Source organism: Panicum virgatum, chromosome 7N (assembly GCF_016808335.1).
Source record: "Panicum virgatum strain AP13 chromosome 7N, P.virgatum_v5, whole genome shotgun sequence".
Taxonomy (NCBI): Eukaryota; Viridiplantae; Streptophyta; class Magnoliopsida; order Poales; family Poaceae; genus Panicum; species Panicum virgatum.
This window is the reverse complement of record NC_053151.1, coordinates 34,851,039-34,867,273: the sequence shown is the minus strand read 5'-3', so window position 1 is coordinate 34,867,273 and position 16,235 is coordinate 34,851,039. Positions and strand designations below refer to the sequence as shown.

The 16,235-nt window shown below is 47.5% G+C and overlaps 1 protein-coding gene across 1 annotated transcript; it reads right to left on the bottom strand.

The window, feature by feature from the left end:
- Window positions 1-261: 261 nt before the first annotated feature.
- LOC120682786 (kelch repeat-containing protein At3g27220-like) lies at window positions 262-5,472 on the bottom strand. The gene is made up of 7 exons (XM_039964798.1): window positions 5,152-5,472; window positions 4,059-4,238; window positions 3,113-3,342; window positions 2,758-2,928; window positions 2,361-2,466; window positions 1,138-1,344; window positions 262-779 (listed from the first exon to the last, which is right to left on the bottom strand). Exons 1-7 carry the CDS (start codon window positions 5,347-5,349, stop codon window positions 615-617), a joined length of 1,257 nt encoding a protein of 418 aa, XP_039820732.1. The 5' UTR covers window positions 5,350-5,472; the 3' UTR covers window positions 262-614.
- Window positions 5,473-16,235: the final 10,763 nt, after the last annotated feature.

The window sequence follows — 16,235 nt, the reverse complement described above, 5'->3', positions numbered from 1 at the left end:
TACTCGAGCACCTGCAGCTGTGCTCTGGATTTGTGATGTTCATGGGATTCGAATGGATTCTGTGGTCATCAACAGCAACAAGCCCAGCAATTTGTCAACGCAAGGAGCGCAATCCTTCAGCAGGCATATTTAATCGCTTGGCAAGGAGCCCAGCATCAGGCCGCTTTACGATTTTAACACGGGCGTAAAGTAGCAGAATCAGAGGAAACACTTTCATCACTCACAGAAAGCATGTCACTGAAGGCTGGGTCGAAGTCAACCTTAAGAATAGCTCAAGTTGATGTTGAAACTAATTTTAGAAGATAACCAATGGATTCACTACCCACTACAGATGAGCGTAAGGGCTCAAAGGAATAAGAAGCAAAATATGTTACTGGTACAAGATTGTGACGGCCACTGTGTAGTCTATATCGATTCTCTCTGTACAAAATGGTGTAAAAGTGGGGGGTGATTCTACGATATAAATAAAAGAATGATCATACAGCATATCGGAGGCAATGGCCACCCATTTCCCGTATGATAACAAGGAATTAGCCCACCACAGGGGATCGAAACAATTATGTACCAAAAGAAAGAACACAAAGAATGGCTTGCTCATATCAGTTCAAAGGAAATCACAGGTGCAACTTAGTTCTAAACATGCACCCGACAACCTTTTTAGGAGATGGGTCTTTCGGTCCTTTGTCTCGTTGCCCAGAAGTGAGATACAACCATCCATCCCAGTATCCTACCAACGTGGTCTTGATTCGGAAAGGTAACCGCCCAATCACACTCCATTCCTGCAGATGGGGCTCAGTAGCGTCACAATGACAGATCAAGGGCATCAATGATTTACACAATGCAATTCTATGCTCGTGTTTCATGCTTTCCATCAACTACCTTATTATGTAGTTTTCAGCATCATGGAAATATAGAAAGTTTAACACGAATTTAGTTGCTTTTGTATTAACTACACAGAAGAATGATGTTAACAGATATCTGTTTCAAAGAAAAGCATGAAAACCCAGAACCCACCATGACAAGAAACAACAAATAAATCTACAGTAAGCACACTTTGTTTCCTCCAATTTCCCATCTTTTTTTCTGAACTATCTTTGCAATAAAACGGAAAATACAGATAGGGGAAAAAATATTTACCAGTGTATCCAGATTGAACCGAAATACTTCACCAACCAAGACCATCTTTTTAGTTATTGGGTGCTTATCAGTTGTTCCTCCAGCAATAATGAGAGAATTGTTGACATTCACCCAAGCGAACTCTATATGGGAATCTGGTTTTGGCATAGGTGGAAGTTCCTTCCATGTCGTCCCATCGTCAAGCATATAAACATTGTTATAAACAACCTGCACAAGCAGAATATTGGTTCTAGATGAGAGGCAATAACAAATACAAACAAGATAGTAAGGTACTTGAATTGATTCTGGTCTTAAGTCTTAACTCAAAACATCAACTATGGCAGTGCTTGAAGGGCAATAACAAAGATAAACAGAATAAAGTAAATCTGAAGGGTTACTAAGAAAACAGTGAGAACAAAATATGTCACATTTAAAAGGAACTTGAATTCTGACCTCAACTCAAAATCATCAATTATGTCAATGCTTGAAGGGCAATGTTATGAACCTTGGTTCATTTGGGGATAGGGAGGATAACCAGTGCCAGGAAGATGGCCAGGCAAAGTTGGCGTGGAGGGAGACTAGAGTATTTGGGGATTTAGATTGTTTGTTCTTTCTTCATTGCTTGATTAAAGAGATACAAAGCCATCCTTATATAGATGGGCAGACTTGACCCTTAAGAAACCGACTTAACCCTTAAGAAACCAATCCCTAAATTTAAGGAAACAACAAACCAATCTAATCTAACCTTTCCTAATACCTGGACCCTAATACTGTTCACGGCGTGAACAGTACTTCCTACCCATGACAGGCAATAACAAAGATAAACAGAAAAGTCTGAAAGTTACTAAGAATATAGTTGAACTAGAATATGTCAAATTTAAAAGGTACTTGAATTTATTCTGGTTTTGACTCAAAATCATCAATTATGGCAATGCTTGAATATATTATATATGCAATAATATGATAGTATAAATAGTTAAACCAAAGTACATGTCCTTGTCTTTTGTTTTTCTGGAAAAGAAAATGCAGAGACATAATGCCAATCCACTTTCTGGTGTAATCAGGTGCGCCACTATTTATTGAACAAAGTATGCTATGCTTGGTGTTTAGATGCTTATTTACTAATCATAACGGCATATGGTTAAGTTGTCCTTTCTGTAGGGAAAACCGATCCCAGTTGATCTTGAAACATAGGGCCCACATAATGTGCATCGATTAGCAATAAGATTGGGATATCAACATACCTCACTTCTTCTAACACACTTAAATATAGGAGACCCAGGCTTGGCCATGAAATCACCTTCTTGACCACCAATAACAAGGAGTTTATCATTTGCAACAACACAAGCCCTGGTAGTAAACAAAATAATTTTATAAGAACTTCAGCAATTTAACAATTAAGGATAGTGTTTTCAGAAGTCACAAACCAACTTCTTTGAATCATGCAACCAAATTTATAGGAAAACATATGCAAGCAGCATAAATGTTGCCTAGAGCAAAAGAAAAGTGGAAATGCACCCAGTAGCAAAGTGCCAAGACAACCTAGGGCATAGGCAATTGCTTTCCAATGAAAACAACAACTGATGATAACATAGGAAGGGAAGGTTTTTTTAGGGCAACATAGTAAGGGAAGTTATATACCTATGAGGACCTCCACGTGGTATTGGTATCTCACTCCTCCACTCTTTTTCCAATGCTTTCCCATCCTTTACTGCGAGGCTCCAATGTTCAAGCCCAGGCTCATGCCTATCCTCCTTGCTGCCACCCATCACATGAAGTCTGCCTCTCCATAGTTGAGTTGCTGGAGCATATCTAAACAAAAGAATTCAAATTGTTTACAGTCTACAAGTTGGCCAATTATTCAAACATAATATTTGCACTGACAGAGCAAGGGACCAACAAGGCAACAGCTTTCAAGTGCAAGTAATCTGTAGATGCATAATGGGCGGATGCCCAAATTGTTTTTACATTTAGATTAGAAGAGCAAAACTAGTACCTAGGAACTGGCAATGGAGGCAAATCATGCCATTCTTTTGTTTCTGTGTCCAATACAAAATTTCGAGCTGTAGGCCCCCTACATTGCGGACCATACTGTCCAGTTACCACATAAACGAATCTTCCATCAGTAACCATCCCCAGATGTGAATGTGCCATGTCCTTGGGCATATCAAATCTTCCACCCCATGTATTATCCAAGAAATTGTATATATCAACATGAGAATGCACCTGCAAATGAAAAAAAAAACAAAGAGAAAGGAAAATCTCAGGGAAGGAAAATTTCGTAACATACTGAAATAACTCATATCTAACTGTAGATCTCTTCAGTGAATTTTGCATTCTTTTTTTTTGAAAAAATAAAAACCCTTCCCAGACCCCGCGCGGTGCGGAAAGCCTACGGCACTGGGTACGCCTTTTTTAAAATAAAAAATGAATTTTGCATTCTGCTCTTACTAGTGTGGTTGACAGTCCAGCAAAGTTATTATTTGTTCAATAGATGGGATCAGAGTACAAATTATCATACCTAGCACAGGTAATTCAAGTTTATTCCATTATGTAAGAGCAGGCAACAGTGAATAGTAAGGCTTAGTAGAACCTTGTATAATCCCAATTCGCTCTATGGAATTTGCATCAGTTGAATGTATAGAGTATAAGAGTAGTGCTATCAGTCACTTTCACAACTAGGCAACTTAATACATAGTACATTCTTTATTGAGTTGAAGAGTATACGCAGCTACTTTGAACTACCACTCAAATCCAAATTGGCAAATACTTCTTTATTACACTTTCCAAAATATAAGGAAAAATTCTCAGGTGCAAGAGGCATCACTGCTCCACTTTTTCATGCACCAGATGTCATAGATTGTAGGAAAGTATATTGAGAGTTTGAGACACAAAGCATGAAGGTATAAAACTATGTAAGACATATCAAGCAGGTTACTCACATGGTTAATTGTGCCATATCCAGCAAAGACATATAAGAGATTCTTAATCTGTATAGCAGCACCATCCAAACGTACTACAGGTGCTTCAGCCATCTCCTCCCATTTTAATTCTGGAGCTGGCAAGTCTGCAAAAGTTGCATTTATGTCCATCGAACCTACAGGTTTCTTGTCCTTCTTATTCTGTACAGGAAAATTATAAAACAGGCTAGTTTTGTGAGAGATCATTGTAGCAACATAATGAGAAATGAGCAAACAAAGTAAACTTGCAAATAGAATCCAATCTAACAGAGTTTTAGACCATAGTGATAACTGACAATTCTTCACACAACATAACTTTACACATTGTGTACTACTGTATGATACCAAATGGTTCGAGAGAAAAACTGTGATCACCGAATTCATGTCAACCAGGCATACGCAAGATATTATCTACTGTTTGTACGACACCAAATTAATGTCATCAGCATAAGTATGATAACAAATGTGAATGGACACGATATTTAAGGATTTCAAATTAAAAAGGCAGGGAAGCACTGAATATTCCTAAAACATTTACCCCGATAGTATTGTGGATCCAAATCAGAGTAAAAACAATATGTCTCACAAGCAAGCCTATATAAATAATAAACACTAGTTAGTAAACATCACTCAAGAAAACCCAAAGCAGAGCACTGGTGCAATACTAGTCGAAAACTGATGCAGACAGTCCCAAGGAGCTGTAGCAATATGTGGAAAAGGGTATGACAACCAGACTATCTCCATTCCTACGAGGAGAGTGAAATACAAATAAACACATGAATCTATCGCTAACGTCTACGCCTAACTCTTAATCTTAATGGCGGCTCATCTGGACTGAAGCAGATCGAGTAAACTCCCAAACCAAGTAAACATGTTCAACTCAGCCGATCCGCACGCATTCGTTACCCAGTTCCTCCCTAAATCCCACCAGATCTCACCAACCCTGTACGCGCGTCGTGACTACGCTCCCCAAACCCTACCCTGAAGCACAGAAGACAGGACGCTCGAGCCTCAGCAGCGGCGGCAATCTAGCATCCCAGAGCATTGGGCGCGAGAAAGGGGAGGGAGTCCTCACCTCCTTCGCGACGGGCGGCGCCGGCACGGCGAGGCTGATCGAGAGGGTAAGCCTGGAGGACCAGACGGCGGAGGAAGAGGCGGAGGAGGAGGAGGAAGCCCAGAGGAAGTCGACCACGAGCACGAGGCCGAGGACGGCGACGACGGCGAGCGCCACGAGGTGCTTTGGCGGCCGCGCCTTCGCCGCCGGCCTCGCCATGGGCGGGCGGCGAGGCTAGAGGAGGTGGGCGCGGCGGGGAGGGGGAGGGCAGCGCGTCGGTGGCATTAACGGCGAACCGGCGCAGCGAAGAGCGAGTTGCCGTGCGGGGGAGGCCAGTGGCCGGTGGATACGGGTGCGTAGAGACTTCAGACTAGGGGGCCGTTTAGTTCCCAAAAATTTTCAACTCCCCTTTAAACACAAAACTAATTACACACTAAATGTAATTAAATAACAAAACTAATTACACACTAAATGTAATTAAATAACAAAACTAATTACACAGTTTGGATGTACATGACGAGACGAATCTTTTAAGCCTAATTAGTGTATGATTAGTCATAAGTGCTACAGTAACCCCACATGTGCTAATGACGCGGTCAAAGGCCTCAAAAGATTCGTCTCGTGGTTTCTAAGTAAGTTCTGAAATTAGTTTTTTAATTAGTGCCCGAAAAACTCTTCTGACATCTGGTCAAACAATCGATGTGACCTTTGATCCAAAAATTTTCACTAACTAAACACCCCCTATGAGTGTTTGAGATACATGCTATAAAAAGTTGGTACATGCTACTAAAAAGTTCAACGGGTCACATTTGTCATCACGTGATTTTTTTGACGCACATGCCATTCCATCCATGTTCTGTTAGGAATTTTTTTTTGAAATAAAGAGCAGGAGCACTGCTATATCATATAAGAAGGAGGAGGATGCCGGATCTTACAGGGTTTGTATTACATAAATAAACGTAAAACTCGAAACTCGAAAGGGACCGCAGCATTAAGACACCAAGTTGCTCTGTCTTCCCCCACACGCTAGCTCCCTCAGTTTCATTTCTTCCTTTATAAGTGCTAAAATTCTTGAAGGCAGAACAGCAACTCCTTGAAAGATTCGCCGGTTTCGCTCCTTCCACACGTTCCAGGACGTGTAGATCATCAATGCAGCCATAGTTGCTTGTCCTTCTTCCCAAGGCCCTGCATGGAGTTGTTCCACCACTCCTGAATTGTTGTTCCTGGCACCGGTAACTTCACCTGCCCTTCCGTCCAGTTCGACACCAAAAGCCACACCTCCTGAGCAAACACGCAGTGCAGGCACATATGTTCCGCCGTCTCTTCCAGCTAGTCACAAAGTGGACAAATAGGATTACAGGGCCAGTTTCGCTTGATTAGCTTATCAGCTGTCAACAATTTACACTGTACCAATAACCAGGCAAAGAAGCGATGTTTATCCTCAACTTTAGCTTTCCAAATTGCCTGACTATCGAAGGTGCAATACGACCCACAGAACTGCGCCTTGTACGCCGATTGTGCAGTGTACTGTCCGTCTGCTGTCTAGCACCATCTAATTTCATCTTGCTGCATCGAAAGCTGAGTGTCCTGCACTAAGTTCCAAAGCATGACAAATTCTGCCATTTCCAGTGCCGACGACATGCGCCATAGACCACGAGTCCAATTATGATTCTGCAGCTCCTCCCTGACAGTCAGGTTCTTCCTCCAGGCTAACTTGTATAGGTTTGGCGCTAGATCCCTTGGCGCCCGCCCTTGCACCCAAGTTGAATCCCAGAATTTTGCCTTAGCACCATCTCCAACACTGACCCGTGTACATACCCGAAACAACTGCTTGTCAACCTCATCACAGGGAACATTAGTTCCTACCCAGGGCCTGTCCGGTTCTGTCCATTCAAACCATAGCCATCTTAACCGCAAGGCACGACTGAACAATTCAAGATCAAGCACTCCCAGCCCGCCTAAATTCTTTGGTCGCTTTACTTTGGCCCAACTCACTAGGCAATGCCCACCGTTAGCATCCAATGATCCTTTCCACATGAAGCTTCTTCGAATTTTGTCCATCCGTTTTATTACCCATTTCTTCGGAGCAAAGACTGTCAAAAAGAAAGTTGGCATTGAAGTAAGTACAGTTGTCATCAGCTTTAGACGACCCGCTTTATTTAGGAACCTCCCCCTCCACGCCGGGAGTCTGTTTCCAAGCTTATCTATCAGTGGTTGGTAGTCCACCCGGCGTAGATGTTTGACATGCAGCGGCACACCCAGGTATGTGCATGGAAAAGCTTTGATCTGACATGGAAAGCCCTGCATAATGTCTTCCAAGTCCATGTTCTCACATCTGACTGGGTGTACAGCACACTTGCTCTGATTTACCGACAATCCCAATGCATGGCCAAAGATTTTTAGTACCTCAGCAATCACATTTATTTCATCCTTAACCGGGTTGAGAAAAATAGCTGCATCATCAGCGTACATAGTGCACCGTAACCTGGCCGATCGGTTGTTGAGAGGCGTCAGCAGACCATCCTCCGTTGCAATTTCAAGTAATCTCTGCAGTGGCTCCATAGCTAGAATAAAGAGCATCGGCGACAGAGGATCGCCCTGTCGTAGCCCTCTGCGATGCCTATACCAGAGACCCCTTGAGACATTTAGCAGTATAGCTGTCGAACATGACACCAGCAAGGTGGTCACCCAAGCTCTCCGTGTCCAAAGCCAAAATGCTCAAGCACTTCCATAAGAAAATCCCACCTCACGCTATCAAAGGCCTTTGCTATGTCAAGCTTTAGGAACAATACGTCCTTTTTTTCCCTATGCATTGCCCTGACCAGATTTTGGGTGTATAAAAAATTGTCTTGAATGCTTCTTCTTTTTATGAAGGCGCTTTGTGCTCTTGAGACCATACCATTTAGCTCAGGCGCAAGCCTAGACGCCAGGAGTTTGGACACAATTTTCCCAAACGAGTGTGTTAAGCTGATGGGCCGAAAATCATTTATCCATTTTGCATCTGCCTTCTTGGGAATTAGCACCAGATGTGCCGTGTTAAGCTGTGAGAAGTGCTGATCATGCATCATGTGGAAGTACTCAAAAGCACTCAGTAGGTCATTCTTTATAATCCCCCAACTTTTCTTGAAGAAGATGCCAATGTAGCCGTCTGGTCCAAGCGCATTTTCTGCAGCAATTTCCACAATGACCGCTTTGATCTCCTCCTCTGTGAAGGCTTCCTCCAAGGACGAAAGATCATGTCTGTTGATGCCAAGCTGCTCCCAATTCAGCGAAAAGTCTCGAGGAGGTGGAGTACCAAAGTGCCTGCTATAGTGCTCAAAGAGTTTTGCGGCCTTATCATCATGAGCAAAAGAGATACCAACATCTGTTTGAATAGAGCTGATGTAATTTTTCCGCCTTCTTCCATTTGCCTGGAGATAGAACAATTTTGCATTCGCCTCAGCTGCCTGAATTGCCGTCAAACGGGAAGCCTGCTTTGCCCTCAGCTTCTCGACTGCAGTTAAAGCCAGCAGCCTTGCCTTAACATCTCGTTTTAGCCGTATCTCATACACGGTGAGTTCCCTGTAATCCTGTACCACATCCAAGATACCAATGAGCTGACTCGCTGCCTTGATCAGGATTTTGGTGTGCCCAATAAGACCTCTAGCCCAACGACGCAGTGCTTTACTAGTTCTCTGTAATTTGACATGAAGACGCAAGAACGGATTTGTCAGTCTAGTGCTTCTGCCCCACGCAGCGGCCACAATATCATGATAACCCTGTAGCCTCGGCCAAAACGCCTCGAACCTGAACCCCCTGTACCGTTTCACTGTTACATTTCCGGCAATGAGCAAAGGACAGTGGTCCGACACCTTTGATGACAAAGCTTGCAGGACTGCACTTGGCATCATTAGATCCCAGGCGGCCGAACAAAATGCGCGATCAATTCTTGTCTGTGTTCTGTCATTGGACCAAGTAAATTTCCTCCCCCGTAGGTTCAACTCTTTCAGCTCAGGGTCCTGCACCACATCCCGGAAGGCCCCCATTAATCTTCTATTCAGGTTCGTGTTACTTTTGTCAGCCGCATGTAAAATCAAGTTGAAGTCCCCAATAAGCAGCCAGTTATCCGAGACCACCTGCTTCATCCATCTTAGCTCAGCCCGAAACATCAATTTGTCATTGTCTTCCTGGGGTCCGTAAACAATAGTTATATGCCACTGCACATGACCTGAGGCTGCTCTGATCAGCGCGGTTACTGAATGAATGCCCAATTCAGTGCATTCCAGCCTATAGAAGTCTTCATCAACCGCCAAGAGAATTCCTCCTCTGGTCCCCGAAGCAGGCAAAACCACAAAGTTCTCTGCAAATCGATCCCCAAGTGTTTCTATTACCACTGCCCGACCAATTGCCTCCATTTTAGTTTCCTGAATTGCAACCACTGTAGCTCTAGTGTCCGCCACCAGATCCCTGACCACCTTCCTTCGTGCACTGTTGTTTAGCCCCCTTGCATTCCAATTTAACACAACGCAGTTTTGATCAATCATTGAGAACTGCACCACACCTCAGAACCCCCCTCGAGCAAAACAACCCACGAACAATGCCCCTCATACATAGCAGAGCTCCTAGCCAGGAAAACCATCTCAATAGTACAAAACAACACACAGACACAGCCCCTCGAGCATAACACAACCAAAACCAACGTACAAGACACCACAAACACAACTCCTCCAACCTCAAACTAGAACTAGGACAACAAGGAACTGACAGGAAAGTAAAGATACACATGCTTGCGTGAACAGCCTGCAAGCACCCACACGGCCGCGTCGGCCACTCAAGCATTGAGATCAGAGTCCTCCTCCAGAAGTAGCGGGCTGAGCACATCAACGCCCCCCACCTCCGGCAGCCCAAAAGCTACCCTCATGTCTCCCACAATTTCCTCCCGGAGAGGGCTGACAAAATGTTTAGCCAACTTCTGTTGTGCCTGCCCCGGCATGTCCTCCGCATCTGGAACAATTCCATTGGCCTTGAGCAGAAACACCGTTGCCTGATCATCAACTGCCAGTTCTTTAGTTGCCCCCTTTCCCTTGGAGTTGCGCCTCGCCGCACCATCAACTGTCGTCGTCTTCTTCGGGCCCCCAACTTTAGAACGTAGCTGTGGGGGAACTGACAGTAGTGATTTTCTCAGCGGGACCGTGAGCCTCACAAGGCCCCCTGGTGACGATTTGTTTGCAGACCGCTCACTGTTAAGACGCCCCTCTGCTTGACCCAGCGCCCGCCGGCCCAACAGCTCTTGGGTCTCAGCAACATGACCCACCTCAGTGGGCTCCTCAGCCATAGCTCTAGTCGTGAAGGTCGACAGAACATCCTGCACACCCGTGTTGATACCCCCCAGCACCTGGTCCACCAAAATGGTGGACGGTTGGGTCGACTTAGTGCAGCCCGCAGCCAAGTCGCTACCTGACCCATCCACGAAGACATCCAAAAACACCAATTCCAGGCCCCCAGGCCCAACATCACCCTGTGCCTCCGTTGTAACAATTTTCGGCCCCCCATCATCATCTGACGTTGCCTGGCCCAAAGCTCCAAGGCCCAGAACTGCTTCCTGTCCTGATTGCTCCTCATCGGTTCCTCCATTGTCCCACGTTGCCACATGCAGCATTTGACCCTGGTCCTCCCTCTCTGCCCCTTGCTCATCACATTGTTCAGTCCCGTGGTCCTTCCTCTCTGCCCCTTGCTCAGCACATTGTTCAGTCCCGTGGTCCTCAACCGCTCCCTGCTAGTTCAGATCCGGCAGCACAAGTTGGCCTCGAATTGGCCGCTCGAGCGCCGAAAGTACCTAGCTGGCATCCTCCCTCATTGGGTCCAAAGCACCCAGACCCGCTGCAGAACTTTCACACGAATGGCAAGGCAGGTCTGGCATCCAGGAAGGCACCTTATCAGCTTGCTTCTTGTGGAAGGCAGCAGGCACCTTCTCCACGAAACTGTCGCTCCCTGCGATGAGGTTACCGCCCGTCGTCTCCCTCGCCTCCGGCTTCCCCCACAGTGCCAGACGCCATGTAGTAGCGGCGGCCACCGTATGAACTATCATTCCTCCTGCTACAAGTCGCCTGCTGACCAATGCCACCACTGGTAAATCCATGCATGCTCGGTGGCGGGACTTGTCGCAACTGCAGTCCGCCCCCACCATTCCCGCCGCCTGGCGGGGACCGATCGCGCCTCCGCTCGCCAAGACGTTCATGCACCCGCACCCTCCGTTGAACCGGGTATCCGTCCAGCACACCTAGGCGCCAGTCGAAGCGATGCTGAACTGGCCACTCCACCTCCGGCACATCGTCCGGAATCCCAACGTAGCTGCGGTAAGGACTGGGTGGGAGCGCTGTGTAGTCAACAACCCGATCGACATGAATGATCACCTTGTAGTTCAGCATCAGCGCTGGACCATCTTGCTCCGCTTCATCACCCAAACCGCTATAGAACTCCTCAGACAGCTGCGACGGCTCCTCCATCCTGATGGTCCCAGTGCGGGGGATGGTGTCCGGATCACCAGTGCGAATCCAGACACAGAAACATGCTCTTTCGTCTTCCGAAAGCTTCTCATGATCAATGCTCTCAACAAAGGTGTTACCATCAAACAACTGACTCACCGCCTCCGCTTGTTCAGCATGGGACGGCACACCCTCAATGCAAACGCGAACGCGATAGAACAGCTTACTTGCCGTAGCCCCAAATTGTCTGGTCCAGGGCATGAGATGCAGTCGATAACGCCCAAAGACGAGCGCCTCCTGTCCTAGAGCAGCATTACGCTGCACCTGCGCCTCGAAACGCAACAGGAACGTCGCAGGCCTGAGCTTGGAGACCCGAAGAAGATGCACCGGGATGTGCAATTGGAAGGACGCCTCCCGCAGTACCTCATCGCAGGTGGGTCTCGCCGAGGCGTCCATCTGGACCGCCACCAGCGAGTGGATCATGATGTCCCGCTCCGCCTCACGCACGGCGGCTGATCGCCACACGCAGGCCACCGCCTCATCCGGGCGACGTTCCGGCTCACCAGGGATGAAGTGCTTCATCTTCTCCTTCCTTGCAGTCGAACTAGAGCATGCACGGCTTCCAGAGGCAGCCTCGCTCCCCCAAAGGCCGCCTAGCTCCTCACGGCACCCAGACGCCTCCCTGCGCTCCACCCTTCCCCCTGACTCCACCGCCCGCTCACCTCGATGCCTCTCCTCGTCCCTGCCGGCAGATGCTGACGCCTTGCAGTGGCGAGCTTTGTGTCCCGAGCAGGAACACAGGATGCACCTCGGTGGGTCTCTGCACTGCGCGATGCGGTGGTCGCGGCCAAAGCAGTTGAAACACTTCCCAACTGCTTTCGACCTCAGCAGTAGAAGTAAATCGCTCCCAGCAGGCAGGCGGGGTCCGAGACGGTCCTTGATGGAGGCCACCTGCCCCAAAGCCCGGCCATGAATGCCACCCGGCCGGGCCCCTAGACATGACCACACAGTCCCAGGCCCCCTTGCCATGCCTCGCTCTGAATGCCACCGGCCATCCTCTTCCCTTGTCCTTGCATTGAATCTTGGCTTGAATGACCTAGGTCTCAGTAGGGCTTCCTTGTAGGAGACATGATGCGCCGCAGGGTTGACAACAACCGACCTAACACGTCCAGCCCCAGCAGCGGTGGTCGCGTCACATCGGCGCTTTGCCGGAGAAGCCGGCTTTGAGGGAGATGCTGCTACGGAAGAAAACTCCTCCTCGGAAGAGGAGCAATAGTGAAGCTCCACTAACTCCCCGTCAGCGGCAGGAGCCTCCCCGGGTTGGGCAGCGCCCGGCGAGACGGAGTTGGTGCACGCCGGTGGGTCACCGGACGGCTGGTGAGCAGGGGTGGGTGCCGGCGGTGGGTCACCGCCAGGCGGTGGTGGTGGTAGCATTGCTCTGGAGCGTCTTTTGTTTCTGTTTCGTCACCCCCCGAGTAATTTTTTTTGGATCTTCTGTTAGGAATTAACGGTTTCAACAAACCCACCTAGAAAAGTGTCCATTATGCCCCTTATCCCTTCTCCATAGCTTCACTATACAGTGTGGCGAGCGGCGGACGCGGGGGCGCGGGCGGCGAGCGGCGGGGGCTGGAGCTGCGGCCAAGCGTCGTGGCCCCCCGGCGGCGGGCGGCGGCGGCCTGCGCGGCTTAGCGCGGCGGGTGAGCCGCGCGAGGTTCCGGCGCGCACGGAGGCTAGGAGCGGCCTGCGCGACGGCCACCGGCGTGCGGGCGGCGGACGCGCGAGCGGCGGACACACGAGGGGGGGGGGCACCGAGCGGACACGGCACGGGCAGCCCCAGCGCGCGAGGCCCCGGCGGGCGGGCTCGACGGAACCGACCGGTGGGCGGCGAGCTCGGCTCGGCTCCGGTGCGTAGCTCGCCGGCCCGTGCCCCTGCTCGGCCGCGCGGCTCCATCCTTCTCCTCCCCTCCTCCTGGCTCCACCACGCCGCCCCCTCCAACCTCGCTCGCCGCCGGGCTCGAGCTCCGTCGGGGCGTCCTCGCCCCTCCTCGTGGCGGCAGCGGCGGCGGGCGCGCACGCCGCCGGCTTGCGCGAGCGGGGCCTGGCAACGGCGGCGCGCGTCGCAGGCGGGCCCGCGCGCGGCGGTGGCTGCGGGGGCGACGCCCCCCACACCATGCTGGAGCGCCGGCTGGCCGTCCGTGGAGCGCGTGCCGCCGGCCCCTGGAGCCTCGACGTCCCTGAGCGCCCATGGACCAACACTCGGCGGCGTCTGAGGCCTCCGACGACGTCTATCGCCTACGCGTATTCGCAGCCTCCGGAACAGAAGGGCAAATCAATCTTTCGCCCTCTCCGTTAGTGTCTGTTAGGCCTCTTTCCGTCCAAAGTGGCATGTGTGTCACAAAAAATTCGCGTGATGGCATAGACGTCCCATCTAACTTTTTAGTGGTATGTATGGCACATCCAACTTTCTTAATGGCATGTATGTCAAAGACTCTCAGACTAGAGTGTTTTTTTTTAATCATGTAGAGAGTAGAGAGAATGAGAAAAATGTGGTGGAATATAGAATGAGAAAAATGTCCATATAGAATGTTTTTCGCTTCAGAATATTGGATTATGTATGTGAGATGTTTAGTACTTGTTTGCCATGTTGGTCTCTTTTGGCTAAAGAACCGTATCTGATTTTTTTGGTTGGGACGTGAATCCATTTTCGTTTATGATATAATATAACCGCCTTTTTCCTATAATAAGTTACTGAAATCGTAGGTAGGATATTGCATAATTTGTGGCACGTACTCTAATCTCTCCAAATACTTATCCTTCACTTTTATCTGTATAGATGGATCATGGATGTTTACTCTTATAAAATTCTTATCTCGCTCACCTTAAGTTGTCCATTTCAACTGCTACTTGTCGTTTCTATTTTCTGTGCAGGGTGATCAGAGCCTAGCTAGCGCTCGATTTTATACTCCTTCGAATTCATGTACCAAAACCTCCCTCTCCATTCCACTTCCACGTAGGCCGGTACCAGTAGATTAGTAATTCAGTTTTAGCTAGCCCGGCTGTTGGAATCCAATCGGCCGGTAAATGAGAGGTCTGACGAAATCAGTGTCACTTCTTCTTGAATCCTGGCAGGTTTTTTTTTCCCTCTGTCTCGCGCTTCTTTTCGCCCGAGGAGAAAAAACTGACGAAAGTTGTTGCGGGCTCAGGCTTGTAAGCGTTAATACTCCGCACTGGTGATCTGCAGGTTAGTATATTTAGTTTATGTATTTTTCCATTGGTATTGTAGAGTAATTTAATTTAATTAGTGTCATAGTAGAACCATTTAAGTAGGAGTTTAATGATACTTTAGTTTTTAGTTACGTAGTAGTAAATTAGTTTAGAAAATTAGTATTACACATTTATTATTACAATTGTAGTACTATTAGAGACGTGTTTATAAATTAATTATGATTTAGAATAGAATTTGGCATATGCAGTATAGAATTTGAGTGTCATCATGTAGTTATGAATACTTATACGTTGTAGTTGAATTTCATACTTAGTTTTTACGGATTATTGAATAAGATAGTGAAGTAAAGAGTATAACTCGATAAGTATTCTGTGATATACAGATATGTCGAACAAGATGCAGTTTCAAGTATTTTATGGTGACTACAATATTTTGTATAGGCCAAATGGAGTAGATCTTTCTGCCTTTAAGTGCACATCTAGCGCCATAGATAAACCTCTGAAAAGGAGTTTTGGTTCCATATGTAAGTGGCTGCAGCGTGGGTTCGGTGTTGATCCGTTGACAAATGTGATCACCGTCCAGTCTCTTGTTAATTGAGAGGTAGAAAGTGATTCATGAGAATTGATGATGATACACAGCATTGATGACTGGCAGAAGTACATGCAAGCAGCTCTAGAGCGTGGGTGGCCTTTGGCCATTCTTGTTCAAATCCGGGAGAAGACACAAAATGAAATCCAACATGGTGCAGATCAAGCAACTCCGAGTATTCGAAAAAAGATCAATTATGTTGAGCAAGATGAGTCAGAAGAGACAGAGAACCAAAACATGTGACCACAGGGCCTTGCTGATGAGGGAGAGATGATACATAGCATTGTGAACGAGATGGAGGCGGAAGACCAAACCGCAATAGAGATGAAAGAATATGAGGGCTCATCTGATGACGAGCAGTACTCATTGCCAAAAGAGTGGAAGGAGCATGGTTTTGGCAGTCATGTCGCAAAAGACGTACGAAATCAGGAGTGGGAGTACAGAGGGAATGAGGTAGTGCAAAGTGCAACATATCCAAACATTGAAGCCGTAAAAGATATTGTGAGACTATGGGCAATATCATTGAAACGAGAATTCAGAGTCGTAAAGTCTGGCAGTAAAGAATATGAGGTGAAGTGTGTGAATGATGGATGTCCATGGCGAGTACATGCATTCAAGGGAAAATGGAAGTCGAACTGGAAATGTTCCATTGTGACAGAGCACACTTGTTTGCTGTCAGAAGTTCTTCCCTCGCATCGTAATATATTATGTGACTTTGTTGCAAAGCAAATATATGTGTTGATTATGGACAACCTAAATTATGAGCCAAAAATGATTGTTCGATACATTGAGCATATTTACCAGTACATTATTAGTTATTTGAAGGC

Excerpts from the sequence above, each read along its gene's own strand:
- LOC120682786 (XM_039964798.1), bottom strand. The coding sequence starts at position 5,349 with ATGGCGAGGCCGGCGGCGAAGGCGCGGCCGCCAAAGCACCTCGTGGCG. Across the intron at positions 2,467-2,757 it reads CCACGTGGAGGTCCTCATAG|GGCTTGTGTTGTTGCAAATG; the intron begins GTATATAACTTC and ends GTTTACTACCAG. Across the intron at positions 1,345-2,360 it reads AGTGTGTTAGAAGAAGTGAG|GTTGTTTATAACAATGTTTA; the intron begins GTATGTTGATAT and ends CTGCTTGTGCAG.